Consider the following 23,276-nt stretch of genomic DNA (forward strand, 5'->3'; position numbering starts at 1 on the left):
TTGTGGGACCCGTGAATTATAGCACCTGTGGTGTACTGAGAAATGTATTTCTTAATGTGGGTATGGTCAAAAGTTTGAAAAAAGCACCTGATCTAATCTAACCATCTTATTTTTCAGATGGAGAAACCGAGTGTCAAAGAGGGTGAGGGGCTCCCCAAAGTCTCCTGAATGAGCTGGGGCCAAACCCTATCTGGGCAGGAGGGTCAAGGCCCTGAGGTCTTGGTAGGCTTTGTGCACAGAAACGGGGCAGAGATGACTGCTGGGCTGCGGACTCGTGGTACAGTGCTCCTCCGACCTCCACACGCACCTCGGGGTCTGACATCTGCTCTGTGGGGGGGACCTCCACCCACAGTGGGGCAGGAAGGGCGACCTCCTCCTGGCTCTGCTAAACTAGCTCTCACCTGCCCCGCTCGGCTCTGTGGTTAACATCTCTGCAGCACACAGCCAGACTTTCTCTGAAAGTCTGAGTTTCTCTGAATTCTCTGAGGCACCGGATTCTGAGAAGCCAGCAGCAGCCTTTCCCATGCCACCGGGGCCCTTGGTGAGCCACACGCCCACAGGAACTCACACCCAGGGACCCGGCCTCCATGTTCTGCTGCAGTGAGTTTGGCCCTTGAGTCTTCCAGCTGAGGCCCCAGACATTGGAGGCACCGTGATAACCGTCCCAACCATGTTCTCTGTCTTCCTGACCCACACAGCCCGAGCGTAGTAGGTGATTGTCTATGCCACCACGTTGTGGGTAATGTGAAGTGCAGCCCCAGTGACTGGCACCGTGGACAGCGTGGAATCTAACAATAGGGCCCCCTGAAAGCAGAGACATGGCCGAGAGGGGCAGGTGGCACCTCCCCAGGGCAGCCTGGCCACTGAAGGTGGCGTTCACCACGGGCAAGTCGGAGAGCAGCGAGGGTGCCTGGGACAGAGGACGCAGCCTGGGCGCGGCCATGAGCTGGGAAAGGGACTAGCAGGAGGCGGCCAGGGGGGCTGGGGCACGGCCCGTGGGGTTGGCATTGGGGGGTCCAGGGAGCTGCCCTTCATCTGAGGGCTTGGGGACGGCCCTTGGTCAGATCTGCTTCCTGATGAGGTGGGACGGGCAGTCAGAGGAGCGGGACCACTGGCCAGGCCCACAGGGGATGAGGCCTCCGCTGTGGTGGGAGGTGGGGAAAGGGGTCTGTCCAGCTGTGGGACGAGGACGGAGGCCGTGTGGGGACCAGTGGTGTCTGGACAGCTGGATGGACGCGGGACCAGGGCCAGAGGCCGCGGGGCAGGAGGTAGGGATTCGGTGCTGAGGGGAGCACATCGCTGGAAGGGCTGTGGACGGTGCCCTCCTCTCTGGCCTGGCCTTCGCTGGCTGTCCTTCCCCTGGGGGAGCCCACGGGAGGGACGCCCCCTGCGGCCCCGTCACCCCTGCAGTTGTGCCTGGTGACATATCCCTCCCTCCATTCCGAGTCAGGTCAGGCCCCGGAAGCCTGTGAGGTCCCCCCCCCCCGCCCCCTCTGCTGAGCACGCTGGCTGGCTGGACCTGAATGATGGGCGGCACCGAGTCCTCAGCGCGGGCCGGCCCATCACGCCCGTGCCCGCGGGAAAGGCACTGCCTGGGCCGCTCAGACCCAGCATCCCCGGAGCAGGAGGCGGAGCCCTCACTTCCCCGCAGGGAGGCCTGGCCGACTCCCCGGGCGCTGCCCACCAGGCTCACCTCTGGGCCTCGGGGGCCTCCCAGGCTGCAGGGAGGACCTCCTCGGCGCTCCCTTTGAGTTTAAACCCTTTCAGGGCTCTTTCCATCCTTTCCTGGCAAATCGAGGGGCGCTTGTGTCCCCTGCACCGCGTGGCCTCACTCTGAGGGGTTCCGCCGGATCTGCTGAAGGAACAAGTGAACCAACGTTGGACGAATTCTCTGGGCGACCCCCCCCCGCCCCCACCACCCTCCTCACCAGCAGGTGGGCCTCTCAGAGCCCAGACTCGGTGCCGTGCACATCCCTTGCCAGGCTGAGCTTGCTGCCCGGGAGGCCAGCTACCGAAACGCAGCCGCCCACAGCTCCTCCACCGCACGATCCGCGTGGGCAGCGTCACCTTCGGAGCGGCCACGCGGGGGCCTGGGAACAAGCCGGGCTGGTGACACCTCCTCTGTTGATCGGGGCCAGGGAGGGGCCCCGTCTGCAGGGACTCGGGACCCACCCGAACCCGTCACCCCAGCGGAGGGCGGGCCAGGGCCGAGGTGTCAGTGCGAGTTCCAGCCCTGAGACCCCAGCGTGGCGGTGACTGGGCGGAGGCACAGCAGGAGCAGGTGGGGAGGAGACCCAGGGCAGGGACGCGCCCTCACTCGCTTGCTCAGCCGTGGTGGGAGCTGCTCCGGAGGTGTCATTCCTGCCAGCTTCCCGCAGCGGAGCAGCTTTCTGGGGCTGGGGCGGGGGTGTGGGGGTGTGGGGGCTCTCAGGTAGAGGCTCCGGAAGGGCGGCCCCAGGGTCTTCCCAAGGCACACAGGCTGTACCTCTGCTCCCGGCCTGTGCCAGTGGGGGGTGCCCGTGTGGGCACCGGTCAGGGAAGCAGCACGAGCCATGGGGGACGCGTGCCGGCTCTGCCTTTCCATGGCAGTGCCTGCGGTTAAGTAAGTCCCTTGGGGAGGGGGTGGGGGTGACCCATGGGAGGGCAGGCCCCTTGGTGGGCCTGGGACAGAGGCCCGTTAGGGAGGGAACCCTGTCCCCGGCTCTGCGGAAGCTGCCAGGCTGCCGTGCCTTCCCAGTTTGTCAGGCAGGCTTGGAGTGCACCCCGCCCCCCGCCCCGCCCCGCCTCTTTCCAAACCCGTTAGTTGGTGTCAGTGAGGCCCCCCAGGACAAACTTGGTGCTGAGGGAGTGTGGGGAGGTGGAACCTGTCGCCACCCCCCCCCCCCCCCAAATGGCCTCTGAGACCAGCAGGCTGAGCAGAGCTGCTGCAGGGTCCAGGCCAGGCCTCCAGGGCCCAGGTCAGGGGGAGGGTGGGGCTGCACGGCCTCCGGGGCTCTTTGGGAGCGAGCACCACCTATGACGCTGCACTTCGCCACGTGTCCCTGTTCTGCGTGCTTTAAGCGAGTTGCCCTGTTTAATCCTCAGCACACCCTGTGAAGGAGGCGACTTAGGGTTAGCCGTGTGCAGAGAAAGAGGCTGGGGCCCCAGAGGTTAAGCAACTCGCCCCCCTTGGAGAGAAAGGGATGGGAGCTGGGTGTGAGCCGAGTCAGGCCTGGGTACCCCCGCCCTGCGCGGTGGTGTGGGCGCCGCCCCACCTGCTGGGCACCCACGGCACCACTGGGTGAGGCCAGGCCAGCATCCTGTGCCCCGACCCCGCCTGGAACAAGTCAAGCTGCGTTCTCATTCCACATTAGCCTTTTATTGTAACTACAGGGAATGGGATCACTCTGCCAACAGGATAAGTCATTTCTGAGTCAGTATGAGTTATAGCGTAAAGATGGATGAGAAAAAAGCAACAGATATAAACGGCACGACTGAGTACCCATAAATCAAACGAACTGTGCCATTGTGAGAAAATTGTTATGACAACTTTTACATCAAAGTGGTTCAATCCTGTTTATAGGAACCTGATATCTCATTTTAACACGATAAAAAGAGCTTCTGAAAGGAAAACTGAGGAAGGGTTTTGGCCTGAGAGAAGGAAGCCTGGCTTGCCAGCTGCTGCCCCAATTCATCCGGCCGCCTCTCCCGCCCCACGGACCCGGCCCTGTGTGGGGCCGGGGCAGATGCACATCTGCGGGAGGAGGATGGCGCGGCTGTGGCGGGCTCCACAGGACAGCCACTGCGCGTGGGGGAGCAAGTCCTCCATCCACTCTTGTTCTGTAATGACCCCTGGGGTGGCTTTTAAAGAAACAATACAATAGAAACAAAAAGAATAAATTTGGGTTCACTCTGGCAGGTTATCATTAGGAGACAATAGAACTGCCGCAGAATTTTGTAACTGTTCGTCGTCTACTTCTTGTTAATGGTGAACAATCACCCCCCGCCCCCCCCCCCCCAATGATGTACGAGGTCCTGCTCAGTTGTATGCAGGGGAGGCTGGGTTTACTGTTAGTCACATTCGTTCTCACCGACTGCCGTGAGCGGAGGCCATCTCCGTAGAGTCCAGTATAACGAAGAGTTCGGAGTCTGTATGACCCCTTGGCAGCCACACAAGGTGAGGCAAGGTCATCACGACTTCCTTTCCCTAAGCTGTAACTCCACGCGTAAGGTCCACATGGAAGCTCACTCAGATTCCTCAATGACCCGAGAGGAATGCATGAACACAGGGAGGGGCATGTATAAAAAAGGTAGATGACAATGAGAATTAATCTAAGCTTTATGTATATAAAACTTAACTGCTGATGATCAAAACACAAGAGGGTTGCAATGATTATCACATTTGTTAAAGAAAAAAATATATATTTGGGATTTTAAAATTGTGCCATTACACCTAAGTACCTGATGAGATAATAAAAAGGAACATAAATTCTTTAACAGCACTGTAACTAATAAAAATGCAAACAATGCTCAATTATGAAGAATAAAAACAAGTCACTTAAAAAAGGTAAGACCCCATAAACCTATGGGAGTTTGAGGGTGGCTATGTCTGCACCTCCCCTCCCCATGGGTTTCCTTCCTCTGGGCGTGAGCAGTTTGTGGGGGCCACAGAAGCAATGCCTCTGAGGGACCCCGATGGCTTTCTTGTGGCACCGACATGGAAGCCCGGAATGGAGGACCCGCCTGCATCTGGCAGGGCTGAGGTCTCAGTGACACTGATGTAGGGACCAGCCCAGAGCTTCTCGGAGGGGTGGTGTCCGGTGGCCGCTGTGGGGCCAGTGACACTGCTCTCATGACTGGCTCTCAGGCAGAAGAAATGCTGAAAGCAAGCAGAGGATCCTGCTCTGCCGCCAGGAGACAGCCAGCTCCACGGGCCCAGCAAGGACAGCGCTGCCCTCTAGAACCTTCCCAGCCAGGTCCTGCACAGCGGCAAGGCCCTTTACCGCTGGACCTCGGGGGCTCAGGAAGTATCAAGGGGACACTGGCAGCAACCTACTCAGCGAGTCCCCACAGGCGCTGAGCGAACCACGCAGGCTGGGCCCTGCTAATCAGCGCATCTCACCACCTGGAGTACCATTCACCCTGCAGGCTGTGTGCTAGGAGATGTCCCTGCTAGAGTTTAAGGACTAACTGCAGAGCCATTAGAAGCCCCTCTGGCTCGCGAGTCCACCATTTTCTGGAGCGGGAGTGGGAGTGGGAGGGCCTGCCATCACAGTTGTGTAGAGGAATCATGGTCGCAGTGGCGGGATGGGAAGGGTGTCTGTTGCCAGGAAAGCACCCACTGCCAAAGGCCTCGCCGTCTCAGAGGAGCCCGGAGAGCCAGTCCCCAGGGCAGGCCTGCTCAGTGACCTTGTTTTCGCAGGTGAAGCTTGATTGTGTGAGGAGGGCAGGGATGGCCAGAGGGATCTGGCTGGAGGCCTGCAAACGCATCCTTTAACAATGAAAAAACCTAAACTCATCACACCTAACTGAGACGTAAGTTCAGACCCCGTTTCTAAAGATCACTGGAACTACTGAGAGGTCAGTAATGTTTTCTTCCAGCCCCGAAACCCCAGTCCCTTTCTGGTGCATCGGGCTTTGTCGTATGAGAGCCCGAGGGAGAAAGGAAATCGGCTGAGACAGCTTTCCAGGGAGAGTGTGTCCTTGCTATCTATCTCTTTTCTCTCCCGGATGCTCTGAGGGAGGGAAGACTGGAAACCAACTCTTCTTCCTCTGGGTATAAGAGGAGGAGTTGCCACACCATCGTTGGGGAGCACAGAACAGTGTGGAACTGGACCCTTAACCCAGTTCTACCTCAGGGAGGGGATGGGGAGGGGTTAGGGAAGAGCCTAAAGCCCTGTCTGCATCCTGGTGACCATCAGTCTGTATGCTCTGCGGCGCCGTTTGCTTTTCTCTGAAGGTTCTGATGGGTGGCTCTGATGCCACATTGCATGCTGGGAAAGAAGCGCTGGTTTCAGAGGGGTCTCCGCTGGGGGGCCTCAGCTGGGCCTTGAGGCTGCTGAGGGGGACGGCTGGGCTGTGTGTCAGATGTCCAGGGGGCTCACGATGGTGAAGCCGGAGTCCTTGCTGTTGCTGCTGCTGTCGTCGTCGGGGCTGGAGCTGGGGTTGCTGGAGGAGGCCGAGGCCGGGCCCATCAGAGGGTCGGAGAACACCAGCGGGAAGCGGGCCAGGCCCTCGCCCTTCCCAGATGTGCTTCTGAGGGTGCGGAGCGGCTGGGCCTGGCCGGAGAGGGGCGCCCTGGCACTGCCTCCCCCGTCCTCTTTGGAAACGAGGATGAAGTCCTCCGAGCTCCCTTCATCCGCGTGCACGGGCGCTTCCGAAGAGGCCTGTGGAGCACAGTCAGGAGCACAGGGATGAGACAGACACCAGAGGACGAGAGCGCTGCGTGGGGCCCAGGAGCTGGGTGCGCTCCACAGGAAACTGGCCCCTCGCCCTGTGCTATTTCTTGGAAAGACACCGGTGCTCCCCCTCTGAAGCTGGATGCTGGTTCCCGGGGGAACCCAGTGGACCAGCTCGGAGGCTGCTGGGAGGGGGGCTCGGGAAGCAGCCAGCAGGCTACAGGCAGATTCCTATCAGCTTCTCGTGGCCCCTGCCATGCAAGTCACTCATCCTCCTCAGCTTTAACCCCTCACCCGTGAGTGGGGATAAGGACAGCGTCTTGTTCCCAGTGTGTGGTCATCGAGCTGTGAGATGGCGTGGCGGGATGTGAATCGCACAGGACTGGCTCCCTAACTAAGCCCAGGTCCGGAGGGATGGCCACCTGCTTGAGGACAGCCCTAGGAGGGGCCCAGGGCACTTGGTCTCAGCCAGCGCCTCCTGGGAAAGCACCTGGGGGCCCTGGACAGTGTGGTAACTGGTAGGTTCTACGAACATGAAAAACAGGCGTGGAAGTGCAAAGCATATGCCCAAAAGCATAGAGATGGGATTGCTTTGCAATTGTTGTCCTTTCTTTCTAAGCAATGATGACTAGCATTTAGTTTTTTAGCTAAAGATGACATTCATGAACATCAGTATATGTTCTGAGCTAAGACCAGAGATGGAAGGAGAGCCAGTCTAATCAAACATGTTCCAAAGCCAACCTGGCAGAAAGTGCACCTACCCTGGTGCTGATGGGAGCTTATGTGGTGCCCACACCTGCTCTCCCACCTGCCTGCCCACTGCCCCACAGTGTGGGTAGGGACTGGTACAGGGGACTGAAGTCTAATGAGATGCAGAGCCCCTTGGCTGGAAGGGCTCCCCTAGGTCCTCTGGCCTCAAGACTGGCATGGCCAAGGCCACCTGTGAGCTGTGGGCAGAGCCTGGACAGGTAGCCAGCAACGCTTCTAAGGGAAATCTGGGCCCAACTGACATGCCCCTGTCTGAATCTCCTGTTCTCCTTGGTGACATGGGTGGGGGTGCAGGGTGAGTGGCTAAATCATGGTTCAGGTGGCTCCTCCTGACATTTGTCTACCTTTAAGATATTGAATTGGAGGACAGAAACAGAATTTGCCTTTAAAATTACAGTGTTGAAAGAACAGGCCTTGAGGTTCTTGAAGCTGTTTATATCCCATCAACATATTAATTCTTTCAAAACGCAAGAGAGCACAGCAGATGGCACTCTGGTAGATGCAATGTGATCACGTATGGCGCTAGGGCAGTTTGGTAGAGAAAGACTGTCCTTTCATCCCAATACTATCCCTCTGCTCAAGGTGCCCCTGCTCAGGGCTGTGTCGCTAGGGGGGATGTCTGAGTGGGGCTTGTCCTCCCAACACGTGTGCACATGGACCTGAACCTTGACCTCCTAGCTCCCATATGGGGACACTTTGTTTGTATGACCATTGTCCTGCACTGTAAACTGAAAACTTGTGCTGGTAACAGGTAGGTTCTTACAAATATGAAAACCAGGAACGACAACTGCAAAGTATAATGAAGTTCTCGATTTAGCAAATTCATGACTGTGTTTGAAAGGTCTTTTTCTATAGCATTTTTACACATTCAACTAAAAGAACCACACTAAGTTTTTTAATAAAATGGCCAATTAAAATTCGTTGGGGCTCAACAAAATTTGAATCAATAATTATTGAAAAATTAAACATCTGTGCAGGGAAAGAGAATTAGGACAAACTAATCAAGTTAAACTTGCAACTTTAATGTATTCATGTGGCTACAATGCAGACTCAAAATGCTCCATGAAAACTTCCCTTAGAGCTGGTGAAATTAACCACACAGGGTTCTCTCATCTTGAAGAGTACTCTTAAAACTAAAAAACTCCTGTTCTAATGTATCATTTTGCTTTTTTAAAATCATAAAAAAATAAATAATTTACAAGCATCTGGATGCTAGTTTTTGAGAAAGTGACTTAGATGAGATTTTGCTAATGTTCATTTTTCAAGCTGAGCTTTGTAAGCCATTTGAAAAGAATATTATTAGGGATTTTCAGTCCTGTCAGATGAGGACAGTGAGGCGGCAGGGCGGAGTAGGAAGCTTACTGCACTGGGACAAGTTCTGCAAACAGAATGTCTGGCGAGCCATGGCCTCTTAGGCCTCTTTTTCTCTCTGGTAAAACAAGCAGGCAGTACTAAGTGCATGAGGAATCTCTTAGATCTCTTCTAACTGGAAAATTCTGTGACTTTCTGTTAGAATAGCTTATACACAACGTAGACATGTTACAGCCTACAGGCCAAATCCCACCTGCAACCTGTTTTTGCACAGCTCAAGCTGTGAATGGCTTACACATTTTTAAAGGGTTGTAGAAACAAACAAACACACCAACTACAAAACCAAACATATGACAGAGACCCTATGTGGCCTGCAATACTTACTATCTGGCTCTTCACAGAAAAAGTTTGCTGACCTCTCTGCCTCAGAGGATGGACATTAATGCAAAGTCCTTCTCCATGAAGGCAAAAAGGGTTCTGCCGAGGGAAACACACCGGGACAGCGTTAGGAAGGCATGGGCAGCATGTCCTGTGCTACAGGAATGAAGGCATCAGCTGGAGACAACTGGCCAATGACTGAGGCAGAGACCTGGCGTTCCAGCCCCACACCATGGGACCGGCAGGCGGTCAGGCCAAGGCTGCTGGGTAAAGGTGTGTGGGGTGCACTGCACAGCTCCGGGAGGCACTAGCCTAACTGCTATCACTGTGACTGGCACCGCCCCAGGGCACCAGCGTGTACAGCCTGCAAGGTTGTATACAGCAACCTGGGCCCAGGCCACTTGTGGTATTGCACAGGTGAACTTTGCACATGGTGATCTAAAGGGACTTCAGCAGGGATTTTATGATTCGTAACTTTGAAGAACTTATATGACTGTGCCCCTGCAATGTGACACCATTTGTCAGAGCTCTGTACCTGCTTGGTGGCCCCGGGCAGCTGGCCACTCTGGCCCTGGCCTTGGCCCTGACCGCTGTAGTGGTCGTCTGAGATGGTGATCTGCTCATTCTCCTCGGCTTCCAGCTGGCTCTGGTTGAAACGCAGGGAACCTTTGAGAATGTCTTTGATCTATTTTCAAAGAAGAAGAAAATAAATGAGAAAGATAAATTAGTTTGTTTTTAAATGCTAGCTAAATCTCTGATACACTGAAACCAGACTTGTCACTGACAATTTTTTATAGTACGGATATCAATGTATTACCATCAGAAAGAAGTAGCAGAGAGAAATCCAACTCTATCACAGCCATTGACTTCTTAATGACCAAGGAAAATGGAAGAGTCTCAATGGCCAGGTCCTCACAGGGGCAGGCATGGGTGTCACCTCCTTGGCGGTTAACTCAAGGCAGGAAGCACCAGTTGCCTGCACACCCAGCCCCACTGAACAGCCCTCGGCTCCTCACGGGCTCCACTCCAGCTGACATTTGAGAGCAGCACAGTTTTCGTTGACATTTACATTCCCTGTAGCCCTGAAAGGGTCCTAAGGGCCATTGAACTGTAGCCCTTGAGGGTCTGAGGCCTGCTGCAGGAAGTAAGACTTGTGCTCCAAGGACACTGGTATTTATGGATGTGACTGAACGGGATGCTGGACCACACGACACAGCTCTGGCGAGGAAGGGGCAGGGATGGGAAATGGAAAGTCAGTTTGGATTTCAGGCTAGTCAGACAGGATCTCCAGGAGGAGCGAGAGGCACAGGAGGTGGAGACCCAGGAGGGGCTCTGTCTGGGGGTAAGTGGGGGGCTGGGGTGGGGAGAGGCAGCTTTAATGTCATGGCACGCCATGCCCGAGGGTGCCCTCCCCAACAGAAATAAAAACGGAGGCCCTGGGACACAAAGTCAGATCTGTGGGCATACCTGTTTCAATCCTGCCAGCGAAACCAGAATTTGATCTTCTTTTTCCAAATTTTCTTGTAATATCATATCTTGAATATTTACTGAAAATAGAAGAACGGCATTTTATAACTAATGTTCTGAGTGTAACTTATCTGCTGCCACACTCTAACTTCAGACAAGCTTGAGAATTTTTTCGCCAAATTTCGCAGCAACGATTTCCACCAAGGATGTTCTGCCAAACGGCTCTCTGAGTTTTTGTGGCCTTAAAACATGCCCTGTTCAGAGATCTTACATGCCACATTCTTAGCCACTCGCTCTGAAGCTGCCCCATCGTCTCCCCTGGTCTCCTTAATTCCATGAGTGCCCCTGACAGTCAAGGGAGCTGTGTATCACTCCTGGCTTGCTCTCTGCCTGCCAGTGGGAGAGGCAGAGGCAGCACACTGCTCCCTGGCCTGGAGGCCCTGTCCCCAAATCCATGCAGACTGGCCTCTCCTCCTGGCTCCGTTCTCTGCTCCAGCATTGCCTCCTCAGAGCAGTCTTCCTGCCCATCCAACTAAAGTAGCCCAGGCCACCCTGGGCTCTCTACGGAATCATCTCTTCGACTATACTGATAGTAAGCACTTGTCGCCATCTGACATTATCATGTGCTTTTGCTGGTTTATTTGTTGTCTATCTCCCTCAATAGGACATAAACTCCCGGCCTTTAGAATAATGCCTGGTGTGTTCAAGTACACAATGAGTATTTACTGACTGACTGACTGAATGAACAAACATGCAGAAACACTCCTGGAACTTGCATTTCAAAACACTGCTATTCTAATTATTTCCCCAAAGCATTTCCAGTAAGGGTCAAGGCAAGGACTCATATCAACAGGAGTCCAGGCTGACAATTTATTAGAATCTTCAATAAGAATAAGTCTGAACCATGCTGACAAGCCCTCTCACACACTTTAGCAGAAAATCAGAAGCTTTTCTTTATTCAGAAAACGTGACTGACTGTACTTTGTAATGAAAGGCCTGCTCCAAAACAAGAAAGCATGATGAATGGGAATGGAATAATAGATATAATTAGAGAGCAAATGTTTTTGGTTTCCTTAAAAGCCTGTAACAATTTGTTCTCTCTCAATAAAAAAAACACACAACACACACAAAACGCACTCAACTAGACATTAATGACAACCAACTGCAGAAAATTAACAAGTAACAGGTCTGTGGGCCTTTGAGAGGACTGCAAAGGTTACTTTTGTTTTTATGGCTGCTCTGGTGTTTAAAGCAGAGGTCTGAGGCCAAGGGTAACAGTGGGTTCTGCCCCACTGAGCTGAAGGTGGGACAGATTTCCCAGCTCCCAGACCCCGAGAGGAAGCGCCGCCAACCGATGCAGGAATAGCAGCACCTCTGTAGGAAGCACGGGGCTTCCTGGGTCCCAGGAACTAATGGAGGGAGGCCTCTGGAGGCCAGACTCAGCAAATTGGGGGAGGGAAGCAGGAAAAGAGGAAATATGACAAACAAAAATAAAAACAAAACAAGTGTGATGTCTCCTGCCTGCCACTTGGATAGTCGGCTGTGGAGGCCAAAGCATTTGGCCAAGATGCCTGGCTCCCGCCCCCAAAGCAGTGGCACTTAGGGTCATAGGCGACAGGCCAACAGGGCAGCCAGCAGCTCCAGTGGGGACAAAGGCCCAGAAATACATGGGAACTGAGCTCTCCTTAGAGGCCAGCAGGACCCAGAGCACTCAGAGGCCTTCCTCAAACACCAGACACATGCGAGCCATCCCCGAAACTTGACATTGACACCATCTGGCGAGGAGAAGAGACGGAGTGGAGAAACACTGGGCACGGTTAACCCGTAAGAAAGGGAGCTGTCTTTAATTGGCAAGTGTAAGCCTTGGAAGGGAACTTCAGAACAAGATTGCACACCCCTGCGTTGAGAGTATAGATTTACCATCCCATGACAGAAGTATCAGTGTCTACCTGAGACCTTACAACACCATACTGGCCATGTTGCCTAGAAGTCCCTTGAGCCAAGCTGCCCCAGCCCTCCTCTCTTGGATGCCCTGTGTTGCTGCGAGCCTGCCAAGAGATGCGTGGTGATGCTCAAAGAAGAAGATTGGAAGGTGGGGAGGGCAGAAGGGCTGAGTGTGCTGGGAAATGGAACGGGGCTGTCTTTCACTACAGGCCTACGCAGGAATAAAGCTCCATGTTCTGAAGGCCACTCCCCATGTGCTCTCTCTGGATAAGAGCATGAGCAGCCAACAAGCCCAGACCCTCACTGCTGCCCTGTCCTTGGGGTCTATGGAGGTGGCAGAGCTGCTGGTGGGCTACCCTGACTCCATCTCCACCCCTTTGTCACCAACATGTCCCAGATTTTATTTAGGGCAGTGCTGCACACACTTGCCCTTTCCGTCAAAGTCGGTCATGTGACACAGCTCTGGCCAATGAGGTGTGAGATAAGACCCTTGCCAGAGCTACCTGACCAGTCCTCATGGGGGACTGACTCGGTTTGCACCTTTGGGGCCTGTACACTCCTCACTTTTGTTGCTGAAGTGCTGGCAGGGGCACCATGGGCCACCTTGCAAACATGCAGAGGAGGATCGCAGCCTCAGAACTGCAGGCATAAAGCCATAGGAGCCTAGGGTCTGGGTAAATCTTGGAGCTGTTATACCTGCTCAGACTGCCTACCTCTGGGCTTCTGTTATTTTAGAAAGCAATAACCTACTAATTTTATTTTACTTTTTAAAAAAAATTCTGTTATTAGCAACTATGTTAGCTTCAAGATACTACAAACTGAATGGTTTAAACCAACAAAAATCGCCGAAACCGGTTTGGCTCAGTGGATAGAGCGTCGGACTGCGGACTGAAGGGTCCCAGGTTCGATTCCGGTCAAGGTCATGTACCTGGGTTGCGAGCATGTCCCCAGTAGGAGATGTGCAGAAGGCAGCTGATCGATGTTTCTCTCTCATCGATGTTTCTAACTCTCTATCTCTCTCCCTTCCTCTCTGTAAAAAATCAATAAAATATATTTTAAAAAAACAAACAAAAAAACAAAACAAAACAAAAAAACCCAACAAAAATCTATTCACAGGTTTATTTGTGGAGGCTGTAAGTCCAAAGTCAAGGTGTTGGTAGGGAAGCATTCTTCATGGGCCCTTCAGCTTGGGAGGTTCCACAACCTTGCTGCTCTGTGGCTTTGTCTTCATCCACATGCATCCTCCCTGTGTCGGTGCCCATATTTCCCTCTTTTCATGAGGACACATCATTGGCTTAGGGCCTACCCAGTATGACCTCATCTCAATTGGATACCTCTACGAGATTCTGCTTCCAAACAGGGTCCCACTCATAGGTTCCAGGTGGACCCAGATTTGGCGGAACACTACTGGACACAGACAGCAGCCAAACCGCCTGTTACACAGGAGAACATCACCCACTTCCTCTGATGCAAGGAGTCCGAGGTGGCCCCACCAGTACTCTCCTGCAGACAGAATGTGACTCAGGTCCAGGCTGGCTCTGCCATGCACAGCGTGGCTGGCCAAGGGCACGACTGGGGCAGGAGGAGAGTCCAGAGCCTGGGGTCATCAGCCATGTACCCTCACCCAGCAATCTTAGGCCTTATTTTTTGGATGGGGTCAAAGCTCACCTTTTAGAATCTCATGAAAACCAGGGCTGTCTCCCTGAAAAAACCACATACACATAAAATGTTCACTTAATTTTAAGGGGAAAAAACCTCTGCTATAATCAACTAAGCTGACTAGTCTCTCTTCAAGAAACCCGGGGTATAGAAATCCAAATGAAAGCAAAAGGGCATCTTCAGAGGCTGTTAAACATTTTGATTGCAAGAATTTTCATTTTACTAAGTACTGTCCACGTAAATCCTTTGCCTAACCAGTTCTACTACATAGTGATTTAAGGTAGCATTTATGAACATTCCATCAGTATATAACCTCTCAGCAACAAATCTGCTTTAAGTAAGTTGCAGCTCATGTAAAAATAGAACATAATGATGTCTTTTCATGCTTTAAAGTATTACAGGCGGAAATCTGAAATGTTTAAATTTCCAATGTAATGCACATTTTTCTTTATAAGAAAAAGTAGAATAAATTGTGATGTAAAGGCTCTTTCATTTTACTTCTGTGTAGCAGGAAGATTACCTTCTTTATAATCTCATTCTAGTTAAGTGCTATCCTCCTATCTAATAGATAAACATGATAATTAACCGTACCTCTGACACACTTCCCACTGGCTAATCAGGGCGATATGCAAATTAACTGCCAACCAAGATGGTGGCCGGCAGCCAGGCAACTGAAGCGAACAGGAGGCTTGCTTGCTCCAGTGATGGAGGAAGCCAAGGTTCTCCGCCTGCCTTGCCGGCCTCTGAGCTGCACTCTAAGAAACAATGTTGCAATTATAGAAGCTAAACAAACCCCAGATACCTGCTTTCAGCCGTCAGAGCTGGAGCGAGCAGGACTAAAACAACGTTGCAATTATAGAACCCAAACAAACCCGAGATTCCTGCTTTCAGCAGCCGAGGCCTCAAGCTGGAGCCGGCCTCAGAGCTAAAGCCGGCTCTCAGCTCCAGTGACAGCCATAGAAGGTAAATAAAAGAAAAAAAGAAAAAAAGGAGAGGCTGGGAGCTTCAGTCGCCCGCCAGTCTGAAAACGGCCCTCAGCCCCTCACCCAGACTGGCCAGGCACCCCAGTGGGGACCCCCACTCTGAAGGGGGTGTGACTAGCTGCAAACAGCCATCAGCCCCTCATCCAGGCTGGCCAGGCACCCCAGTTGGGACCCCCACTCTGAAGGGGGTGCGACCAGCTGCAAACAGCCATTAGCCCCTCACCGAGGCTGGCCAGGCACCCAAGCGGGACCCCCACCCTGATCCGGGACATCCTTCAGGGCAAACCAGCCGGCCCCCACCCGTGCATCAGGCCCCTATCCTATATAGTAAAAGGGTAATATGCAAACTGACCCAAACAGCAGAAAGACTGGGAACGACTGATCACTATGACACACACTGACCACCAGGGGGCAGACGCTCAATGCAGGAGCTGCCCTCTGGTGGTCAGGGCACTCCCACATGGGGAGCTCTGCTCAGGCACAAGCCAGGCTGATGGCTGTCAGTACAGTGGTGGTGGTGGGAGCCTCTCCTGCCTCCTCAGCAGCGCTAAGGATGTTTGACTGCAGCTTAGGTCTGTTCCCTGCTGGCAAGTGGGAATCCCCCAAGGGCTGCCGGGCTGCCAGAGGGATGTCTGATTGCCATCTTAGGCCCAATGCCCTGGGGAGCAGGCCTAAGCCAGCAAGTGGTCACCCCCGAGGGGCCCAGACTGCGAGAGGGCACAGGCTGGGCTGAGGGGCCCCGTACCCCCGAGTGCACAAATTTTTGTGCACTGGGCCTCTAATCCTATCTAATAAAAGAGAAACATGGTAATTAGCGTACGACCACTACCCTTCCCATTGGCTAATCAGGGTGATATGCAAATTAACTGCCAGCCAAGATGGCGGCTGGCAGCCAGGCAGCTGGAAGCTAAAATGAGGCTTGCCTGCTTCAGTGACGGAGGACTCCAACGTTCCCCGCCTGCCTTGCCGGCCTCTGAGCTTGCAGTTTGAAACACTGTAACAAATATAGAAGCTAAACAAAATCCCAGAAACCCGCTTTCAGCCGGCCGGGATCTCAGAGATGGAGTTATACATTGTTTCAATTATAGAACCCAAACAAACCAGATACCTGCTTTCAGCAGCAGAGGCCTCAGAGATGGAGCCAGAGCTAAAGCTGGCCCAGAATAAAAAAGAAAAAAGAAAAAAAGGAGCAGTTGGGAGCTTCAGTCACCCGTCAGCCTGAAAACAGCCCTCAGCCCCTCACCCAGACTGGCCAGGCACCCCAGTGGGGACCCCCACCCTGAAGGGTGTGTGACCAGCTGCAAACGGCCATCATCCCCTCACCCAGGCTGGCCAGGCACCCCAGTGGGGACCCCCACCCTGATCCAGGACACCCTTCAGGGCAAACCAGCCAGCCCCACCCATGCACCAGGCCTCTATCCTATATAGTAAAAGGGTAATATGCCTCCCAGCACCAGGATCAGTGGAGCCTAGAGGCCTCCCGGCACCGGGATCAGCGTGACAGGGGGCAGCGCCCAAACCCCCTGATCGCCCTGCGGCTCTGTGTGTGACAGGGGGCGGGGCCACAACCTCCCTATCCACCCTGCTCTGTTCATGACAGGGGAAGGCGCCCCAACCTCCTGCTCAGCCCTGCTCTGTGCCTGATACAGGGGAGCTCCCCAACCCCCTGATCGGCCCTGCTCTGTGTGTGACAGGGTAGAGCCATAACCTCCCCATCAGCCCTGCCCTGAGTGTGAGAGTGGCGGCACCCCAACCCCTGATCGGCCCTGCTCTGTGCGTGATAGAGGGCGGTGCCCCAACCCCGCCCCCCCACGGGCCCTGCTCTGTGTGTGATGGGGTAGAGCCATAACCTCCCCATCAGCCCTGCCCTGAGTGTGAGAGTGGTGGCGCCCCAACTCCCCTATCGGCCCTACTCTGTGAGTGACGGGGAGGGGAGCTCCTCAACCCCCTGATGGGCCCTGCTCTGTGCGTGACAGCGGGGAGCTCCCCAACCCCCTGATGGGCCCTGCTCTGTGCGACAGGGGGAGCTCCCCAACCCCCTGATCGACCCTGCTCTGTGCGACAGGGGGAGCTCCCCAACCCCCTGATCGACCCTGCTCTGTGCATGACAGGGTAAGGAGTCCCAACCCCCCTGATGGGCCCTGCTCTGTGAGTGACAGGGGGTGGCGCCGCAACCTTCCCATCGACCCTGCCTTGAGTGTGACAGGGGGCGGTGCCCCAACCCCCCAATGGGGCCTACCCTGAGCGTGACTGAGGGTGGCATCACAACCTCCCGATCCGCCCTGCTCTGTGCATGACAGGGGTGGCGCCCCAACTCCCCAATCAGCCCTGCTCTGAGCCCGACCAGGGGCTGCACCTAGGGATTGGGCCTGCCCTCTGCCACCCGGGAGCAGGCCTAAGCCATCAGGGCGTTATCTCCCGAGGGGTCCCAGACTGCGAGAGGGCACAGGCCAGGCTGAGAGGGGCCCCTTCCCCCCTAGTGCACTAATTTTTGTGCACCGGGCCTCTAGTCTATTATAGTGGAGGTGGAATTGGGTAAGTTATTTAACCTCCTTGTGGTGCCTGATGGATAATAACAGAACCTCCCTCAGAGGATGACTGGGAAGAGTACATACAGGAGCATATAGCCTAGCCCACTACAGTAGCTTTCATTTCCACACAAATACATTATGTCATCTGAGTATCCCAACAACCACTCTAAATTAGTGCCACCATCCCAGACTGGAAAAGGCAGCCCGGCTCAGAAACGCCAGGTCTGTCACCTGAGGCCTCACCACTGGAAGTGGTGGAGCTCAGATTCCACTTCCGGTCACCAGGATCCGGGTCCTCCTTCCACAATGGCATGGCGGCAATGATGGAGGGCCCGAGGTCTGAAGAGGAACAGGATGGGGTCTTGACACTGATGTGATTGTCTTGGGATGTTAGTGCCCTTTGTTTGGTGGTGGGGCTGACCCAAATGAGGTCAGCCAGACACAGGAAGTCACCGATATGCAAAGCAGACTGCCCGGCCATTTCCACCAGACCTCAGGGGCACGGGCACTGCATCCATCAGCTCGTGCTCTGACGACTTTGTGCTGTGTGTGCCGTAGGATGTGCAGTGCCTATCTCAGAGGGCTGTTTAGGAGAATCAGACAAGATAATCAAAGTGGCCCCCTTCTACCAGTAATCCACTGCCTCACTGTTACTATTACTGCTTAGTATGTGTTTTTCTTTTCCTTCTCCAATATCTCAAATACTCAGAAAGTGGATTCTGCTCTCTGATGCTCTCTCATCTCTGGTAGAGATTTAATTATCCTGACCTCTGATAACCTCACATAAGGACTGTCCCAGACTAAACAAGAAATTTGCAGGCTGGTACGAACAGAGGGCTCACATGTGGCTGACTGAGGGCCACATGCATGCCCAGGTTGGTAGTGGTTGCAGAGGCCATTAGACAAGGAGTAGGGGGCAGACCTGTCATTTGTCACTACTGATTTTGGCTGGGCCGCTGGGATTTCTGTTCACAGAGTGTGTCCATAGGTGTCCAGAGCTTGGGAGAAGGCAGGCTTAGGAGAAAACTGTAGGCATCAAGTTCACCTTTTAACACAAGGTGTACACCTCTGTGTCCCTGCAAATGCCATTCCCCTTCTGGAAGGCCCTCCTCTTCTCCTAACACCATACCCCTCCTTGTTTTCAAAGTCCACCTTAAAACTGTATCCAAGCATCAGCTTCCTTATTAATAGTCTTCCCTCTGAAAGCACCTATTGCTGGACTCTCATGTTTTACTCTTGGAACTATAATTCACAGATGAGGCTCAAAGACTGAAGTTTCCTGAAGCTGCACAGTTCTACACGGCAAATCCTGGACTCAGGGTCATCTGGGTCCCAATGTGGTGCTCTGCTCACTGTATCTCTATTACTTTAGAGTCCCTGCCAGTGTTTCCGAGATCACTGACTAGTGCTCCGGCAGGACCTTGGTTTGCTTCCTGTGAAGATACGTGTCACTTTCAGTATTTCTGATGCGGTATATTCTCTTTCGCTCTCTCTCCCTACTTTGAAGTTTTACTCACCTCTTCTAAACACTTAGCTCAATTTCAGATCACCTCTTCCTCTTCACCCTACCCCCTCCTCCTAGAACCTATTTTTACATCAGAGAGCAGATACTTAGTAAGTATTGGCTGACTGGCCAATGGGAGGCTTTCCCAGCAGCATCAGGGCTGATTTTTATCTCCTGAGAAACAGATGTAGGTGAGATATTTCTCAGATAAAGAATTCAGTGACACTAACATCATCAACCAGATGCTGGACTGAGAAGTGGGAGGGGGAGGTGAAGGGAAACAACATTCATTAGTGGTCTATTAAGAGCCGAGTACTGAGTCAGGCACTTCATGCTCAGTTTTTTCTTAAAAAGCAAAAAGCAGATTACACAGAACATCTAATCAAGGGTCCTATTTTGTATCCAGCTGCCAGAATGGCTGAAAATCCTAAACTCAGCACGGGGAAAGCTCGGCCCGGGAAAGAAGCACCACCTGGGAGGATCCAGGGGCGACTAGGCGCATGTGTGCACTACACTTAAGAATAGTCTTCAGGCTACAAACAGTTCTCTTAAACTGAGTGTGCTTAGCACAGAGCTCGTAATCTTCAAGGTGTATACCTCTCGCAGGGTTACCATCCTGCCAGCCAGAGGGACAGAAGTATGACTCCTCACAGGCAAAAAAATCTATCACATTTAGGACATGGCTGGCACCTTAGGGTCAACCAGAAGAAGAGACTTTACATATATTTTTTAAACTTAAAAGGCTCTAAGCTCCAATAACAGTCAGTTGCCTTTGCCAGAATATGTACTTATAAAACAAAGAAGAAACATAGTGCGAGTCTTACAAATAGGAAAATCCTGGGGTTTTGCTGTCATTCCCTTTCACTTGGGAGCAATGGGATAGGAGAGCAGTTTGGATAAGTTGTACAATTATATCATTTAGTCAAGTGAGACCCTTTGAATTGGGTTTAAGATGGATATATTTTTGTGAATTTCAGGCCATAGGTGTTTTGCTGATATAAGGATCTAGTGAAAGTGAAGTGCTACTCCTCAACTGGGAGCTAGAAATGGCCCTTGGCAGTGAACATCAGCCTTTTTATCTTGGCTTCTCCTCCGCAGACTCACAAGATGTGAAGCTCAGCCTGAGATGCTTGGGGTGGCCACAGAAGTCCTTGAGCTTTCAAGCAATTGACAGCAAGCCTGTTTCCACAAAGATAGGGTGGACGCATCTTTTGTTTATTGAGTCATTAATTGGAGAGGACAGGGACTGGAGGAGATGGGGAGGCAGCCTAGTATGGAGCGGTGAAAACAGGCCATGTGGTCCGACAGTTTAGAAAGATGGAAAACCTGGGTTCTTCCTGGGGAAAAGCCTGTGGGGAAATGAGAGCCAGAAAATGAAAATAAAATGACGAAAGGACAGTCTACACTGAGGTCATGTGGTCAGAGTTGTGGTGCCTTAGCCTGGAAAGGGAGATGACAGTGCTTGGTTTGCTAAGTTTTTCTAAGTAGGCACAGGGTGGGCACAAGGAAGATGCTGACCAACAGTTCCAAGTTTTCTGATGATAAAACCGGGAGCAGGGGAGGGGACTTCACCTAGAATAGAACAAATTCAGAAAGGCTGAAAAAAGAACTGAATTTCCGATGGCTGAAGGCTACAACCATTGTCAGGGAGGCTGTGAGCCCTCTGCCCGCAGACTTTAAGCTGCACATGTGCCTGAAGTGTGGGGTTAGGAACACATCATCAAATTGAGCCCAAATCATTCTAAGCCCTTTTGCTCCTTGCTGCTTCTACTCTGTCAGAGGCTGGTGACATCAGGTCACCTGGGGCTGTTAGAAAGGCAGAACTTTGGACCCCACATCAGACCCTCTGAGTCAGAATCTGCATCCCTCACAGGATCCTTGGCAAAGTGGCTACTTCCTTCTTTGGAGGAAATGCAGTACCGCACAATCATACACAGGACTTCAAGTTCTTAAAATCGTTGTGGAAAGCTTTTATCACAGCGTGGCTGACAGGGAGAGAGCTGTCTGGTGATCACATCTTCTCTCTGTTCTTCAAATGTCATTAGTTAATTGCCCTATTGAACATTTTCAAAGACACCCATTGAAAGTGGTTTTTATAAACATTAGAAAATCAGATTTATAAAGTTCTTGCAGAGGCAAATAAACTAATTTTCAAAACTGGCCTCTTACAGCTAATTCTTGCATAAATATTATGACAAGTGTAAAATCAGTAATGGCATGTGCAAGAAAACAGCAGGAGGTCTGAAATCCAGCGACTGATTCAAATGTGGCCTCGGTAGAAGCATCAGTGCAGGAGAAGCCAGGGACGGGATTCGGGTCTGGACCCCTGGTGCCAGCTGGCTGCATGCCACTCATCCTTCCCTGCCTTGGTTTCCTCGTCTGGGGAATGAAGAGGAGCTGAGATGGCTTTTAGGGCTCCTGCATCTTTACTGGTCTAAGGTCCTATTCCAGGGCTCTCAACAAGAGCACAGGAAACCTAATTTCTCTGAATTCATCGCATTTAACCCTCCCATTGTTTAGATCAGGGTTACAAACTACGGCCCGTGGGCCATATGCGGCCCGCCAAAAACATTTATCCGGCCCGCCGGGTGTTTTTGCCGCCGCTGTGTGCACAGGAATTTGTTCATAGTTTTTTTTTAAACTATAGTCCGGCCCTCCAACGGTCTGAGGGACAGTGAACTAGCCCCCTGTTTAAAAAGTTTGAGGACCCCTGGTTTAGATGAACAACCAATGAGAGGGCCAAACTGCTGGAACCCAGTGTCTACATATCAAACGACGGAAACAGCTCCACTGGGAGCAGGCAGGTGTGGGCATGAGAGGCCAGCAGGGTGAGCGGCTCAGACTCCCTGTAAACAGCTGGCCGCTCAGCCCAGCTGCTCACAGATCAGAGAAGTGCAGGCTGCTTGCCCACGTGCAATTACGTGTGAAGTATGGCAAATCTAAAAATAGCCCGAGCTCAGCCATGGGGTTATACCGCACTGTCAATGGCTTTCAACTGTCAGGATGACAAGAAGGGGAGTAACTATAGCAACAGAAAAATGAACACATAAAGAAAGTCTTCTGAAGTTGTCAGGAAAAGTTTAGATTTCATAAAACACTTATTTTTAATTCCTGCCTCTAAATCTTTGAATTCAAATAGTTCAATTCTGTGGCGGTAATAAAATTAGAATTAAAACAAATACTCTTTCAGTTTTGGGTTCCAGATTCACAAGGAAATGCTGCCAACCTGTCAATTTTATTGCCTCTATAATTAAAGGACAATTTGAACAAATGCCTTTATATAACTTTTAACGAGAGGCTTCTCTCTATATTTGTTCTATCAGCTATAATAACAGCCTTGAGCCATACCTGACATTTGAAGATATTACTGCATGTTCGATGAAAACACAGGGTGACACAGAACTCCCTTGAAACGGAGGGAACTCGGTGCAGACCATCATCGTTAGATGAAGTTTCTGAGGCAGTGCTCACAGCCTCACTGTGGCCCCGCATGTCTGGACCACGTCAATGCGTACACATCCATCATTCAGTTCTGAGAAAGCATTCTCATCACAGAGCTCACACACACAATCTCAGAATCAGCACATCCACAATCCCACCCTCTTTCCGCACCGTTTGAAAAGCAGTATTCAGTTAGGTGCTGGGCAATGTGCCAGTGGCCCCAGCTCTTCCATAAACTGGACAGTCACTCAGCTCTCTGGTTATGGGCTGGATGGGTCTCTCAGGGTCTTCCCTGAGCAGGAGCAGTTAAGAGTTAAGGGGAACAAGGAGAGGATTTGTGTTGATACCCACTCTGGGCCATGCCTTGTGCTAAACTTTAAAAATATGTTATCTTGGCAGCAAACTGGCAAGATACATACCTTTATCTCCATTTTATATAAGAGCACACAATCGCAACCTGGCCGAGCTGAGAAGGGACAGAGCCTGTATAACTGGTGTCTGTCTGATGCCAGGAGGCCGTCTCTGCTTCTCAGATACACTCAGCTGCTCTGACAGCTGCCTCTTGCCGCGGTACAAAGACTGACCTCCCCCACCAGGTGCTAGTTACACGCACTTACACTGTCTACAGATTTGCAATGACGGCCTTGCATTTTCTGAGCATAGAAGATTGTCTCTTAGAAAGTCCCTCTATAATCTTCCCTCACCCAGGCAACCACTGTTACCAGTTATTTTCACATCAAATACACACTAGTCTGCCACCTGCCCTCTTCACTTAATAATATATCATGAACATTTCCTTATGTTAATAAATAAAATTTATTAGAATTTTTAATTTTTATAAAGATTGCATATCTAAATTACTATACTCAGTCACTTTCTAGTGGATATTTCAGTTGTTCCAATTTTAGAATAC

At 52.1% G+C, this 23,276-nt stretch overlaps 1 protein-coding gene across 6 annotated transcripts in view; it reads right to left on the bottom strand.

Moving 5' to 3' along the window:
• Nucleotides 1–3,336: 3,336 nt before the first annotated feature.
• The window catches only part of TBC1D5 (TBC1 domain family member 5), a 457,482-nt gene continuing 437,542 nt past the window's right edge, over nucleotides 3,337–23,276 (bottom strand). For all 6 annotated transcript variants that reach the window (XM_059664053.1, XM_059664048.1, XM_059664051.1 and 3 more), the window contains 3 exons: nucleotides 10,302–10,381; nucleotides 9,370–9,519; nucleotides 3,337–6,365 (listed from right to left, as the gene is read on the bottom strand). In XM_059664053.1, coding sequence (XP_059520036.1) covers nucleotides 6,063–6,365; nucleotides 9,370–9,519; nucleotides 10,302–10,381 — 533 coding nt within the window. In that variant the 3' untranslated portion in view covers nucleotides 3,337–6,062. The remainder of the gene's footprint in view (nucleotides 6,366–9,369; nucleotides 9,520–10,301; nucleotides 10,382–23,276) is intronic.

Source organism: Myotis daubentonii, chromosome 14 (assembly GCF_963259705.1).
Source record: "Myotis daubentonii chromosome 14, mMyoDau2.1, whole genome shotgun sequence".
NCBI lineage: Eukaryota > Metazoa > Chordata > Mammalia > Chiroptera > Vespertilionidae > Myotis > Myotis daubentonii.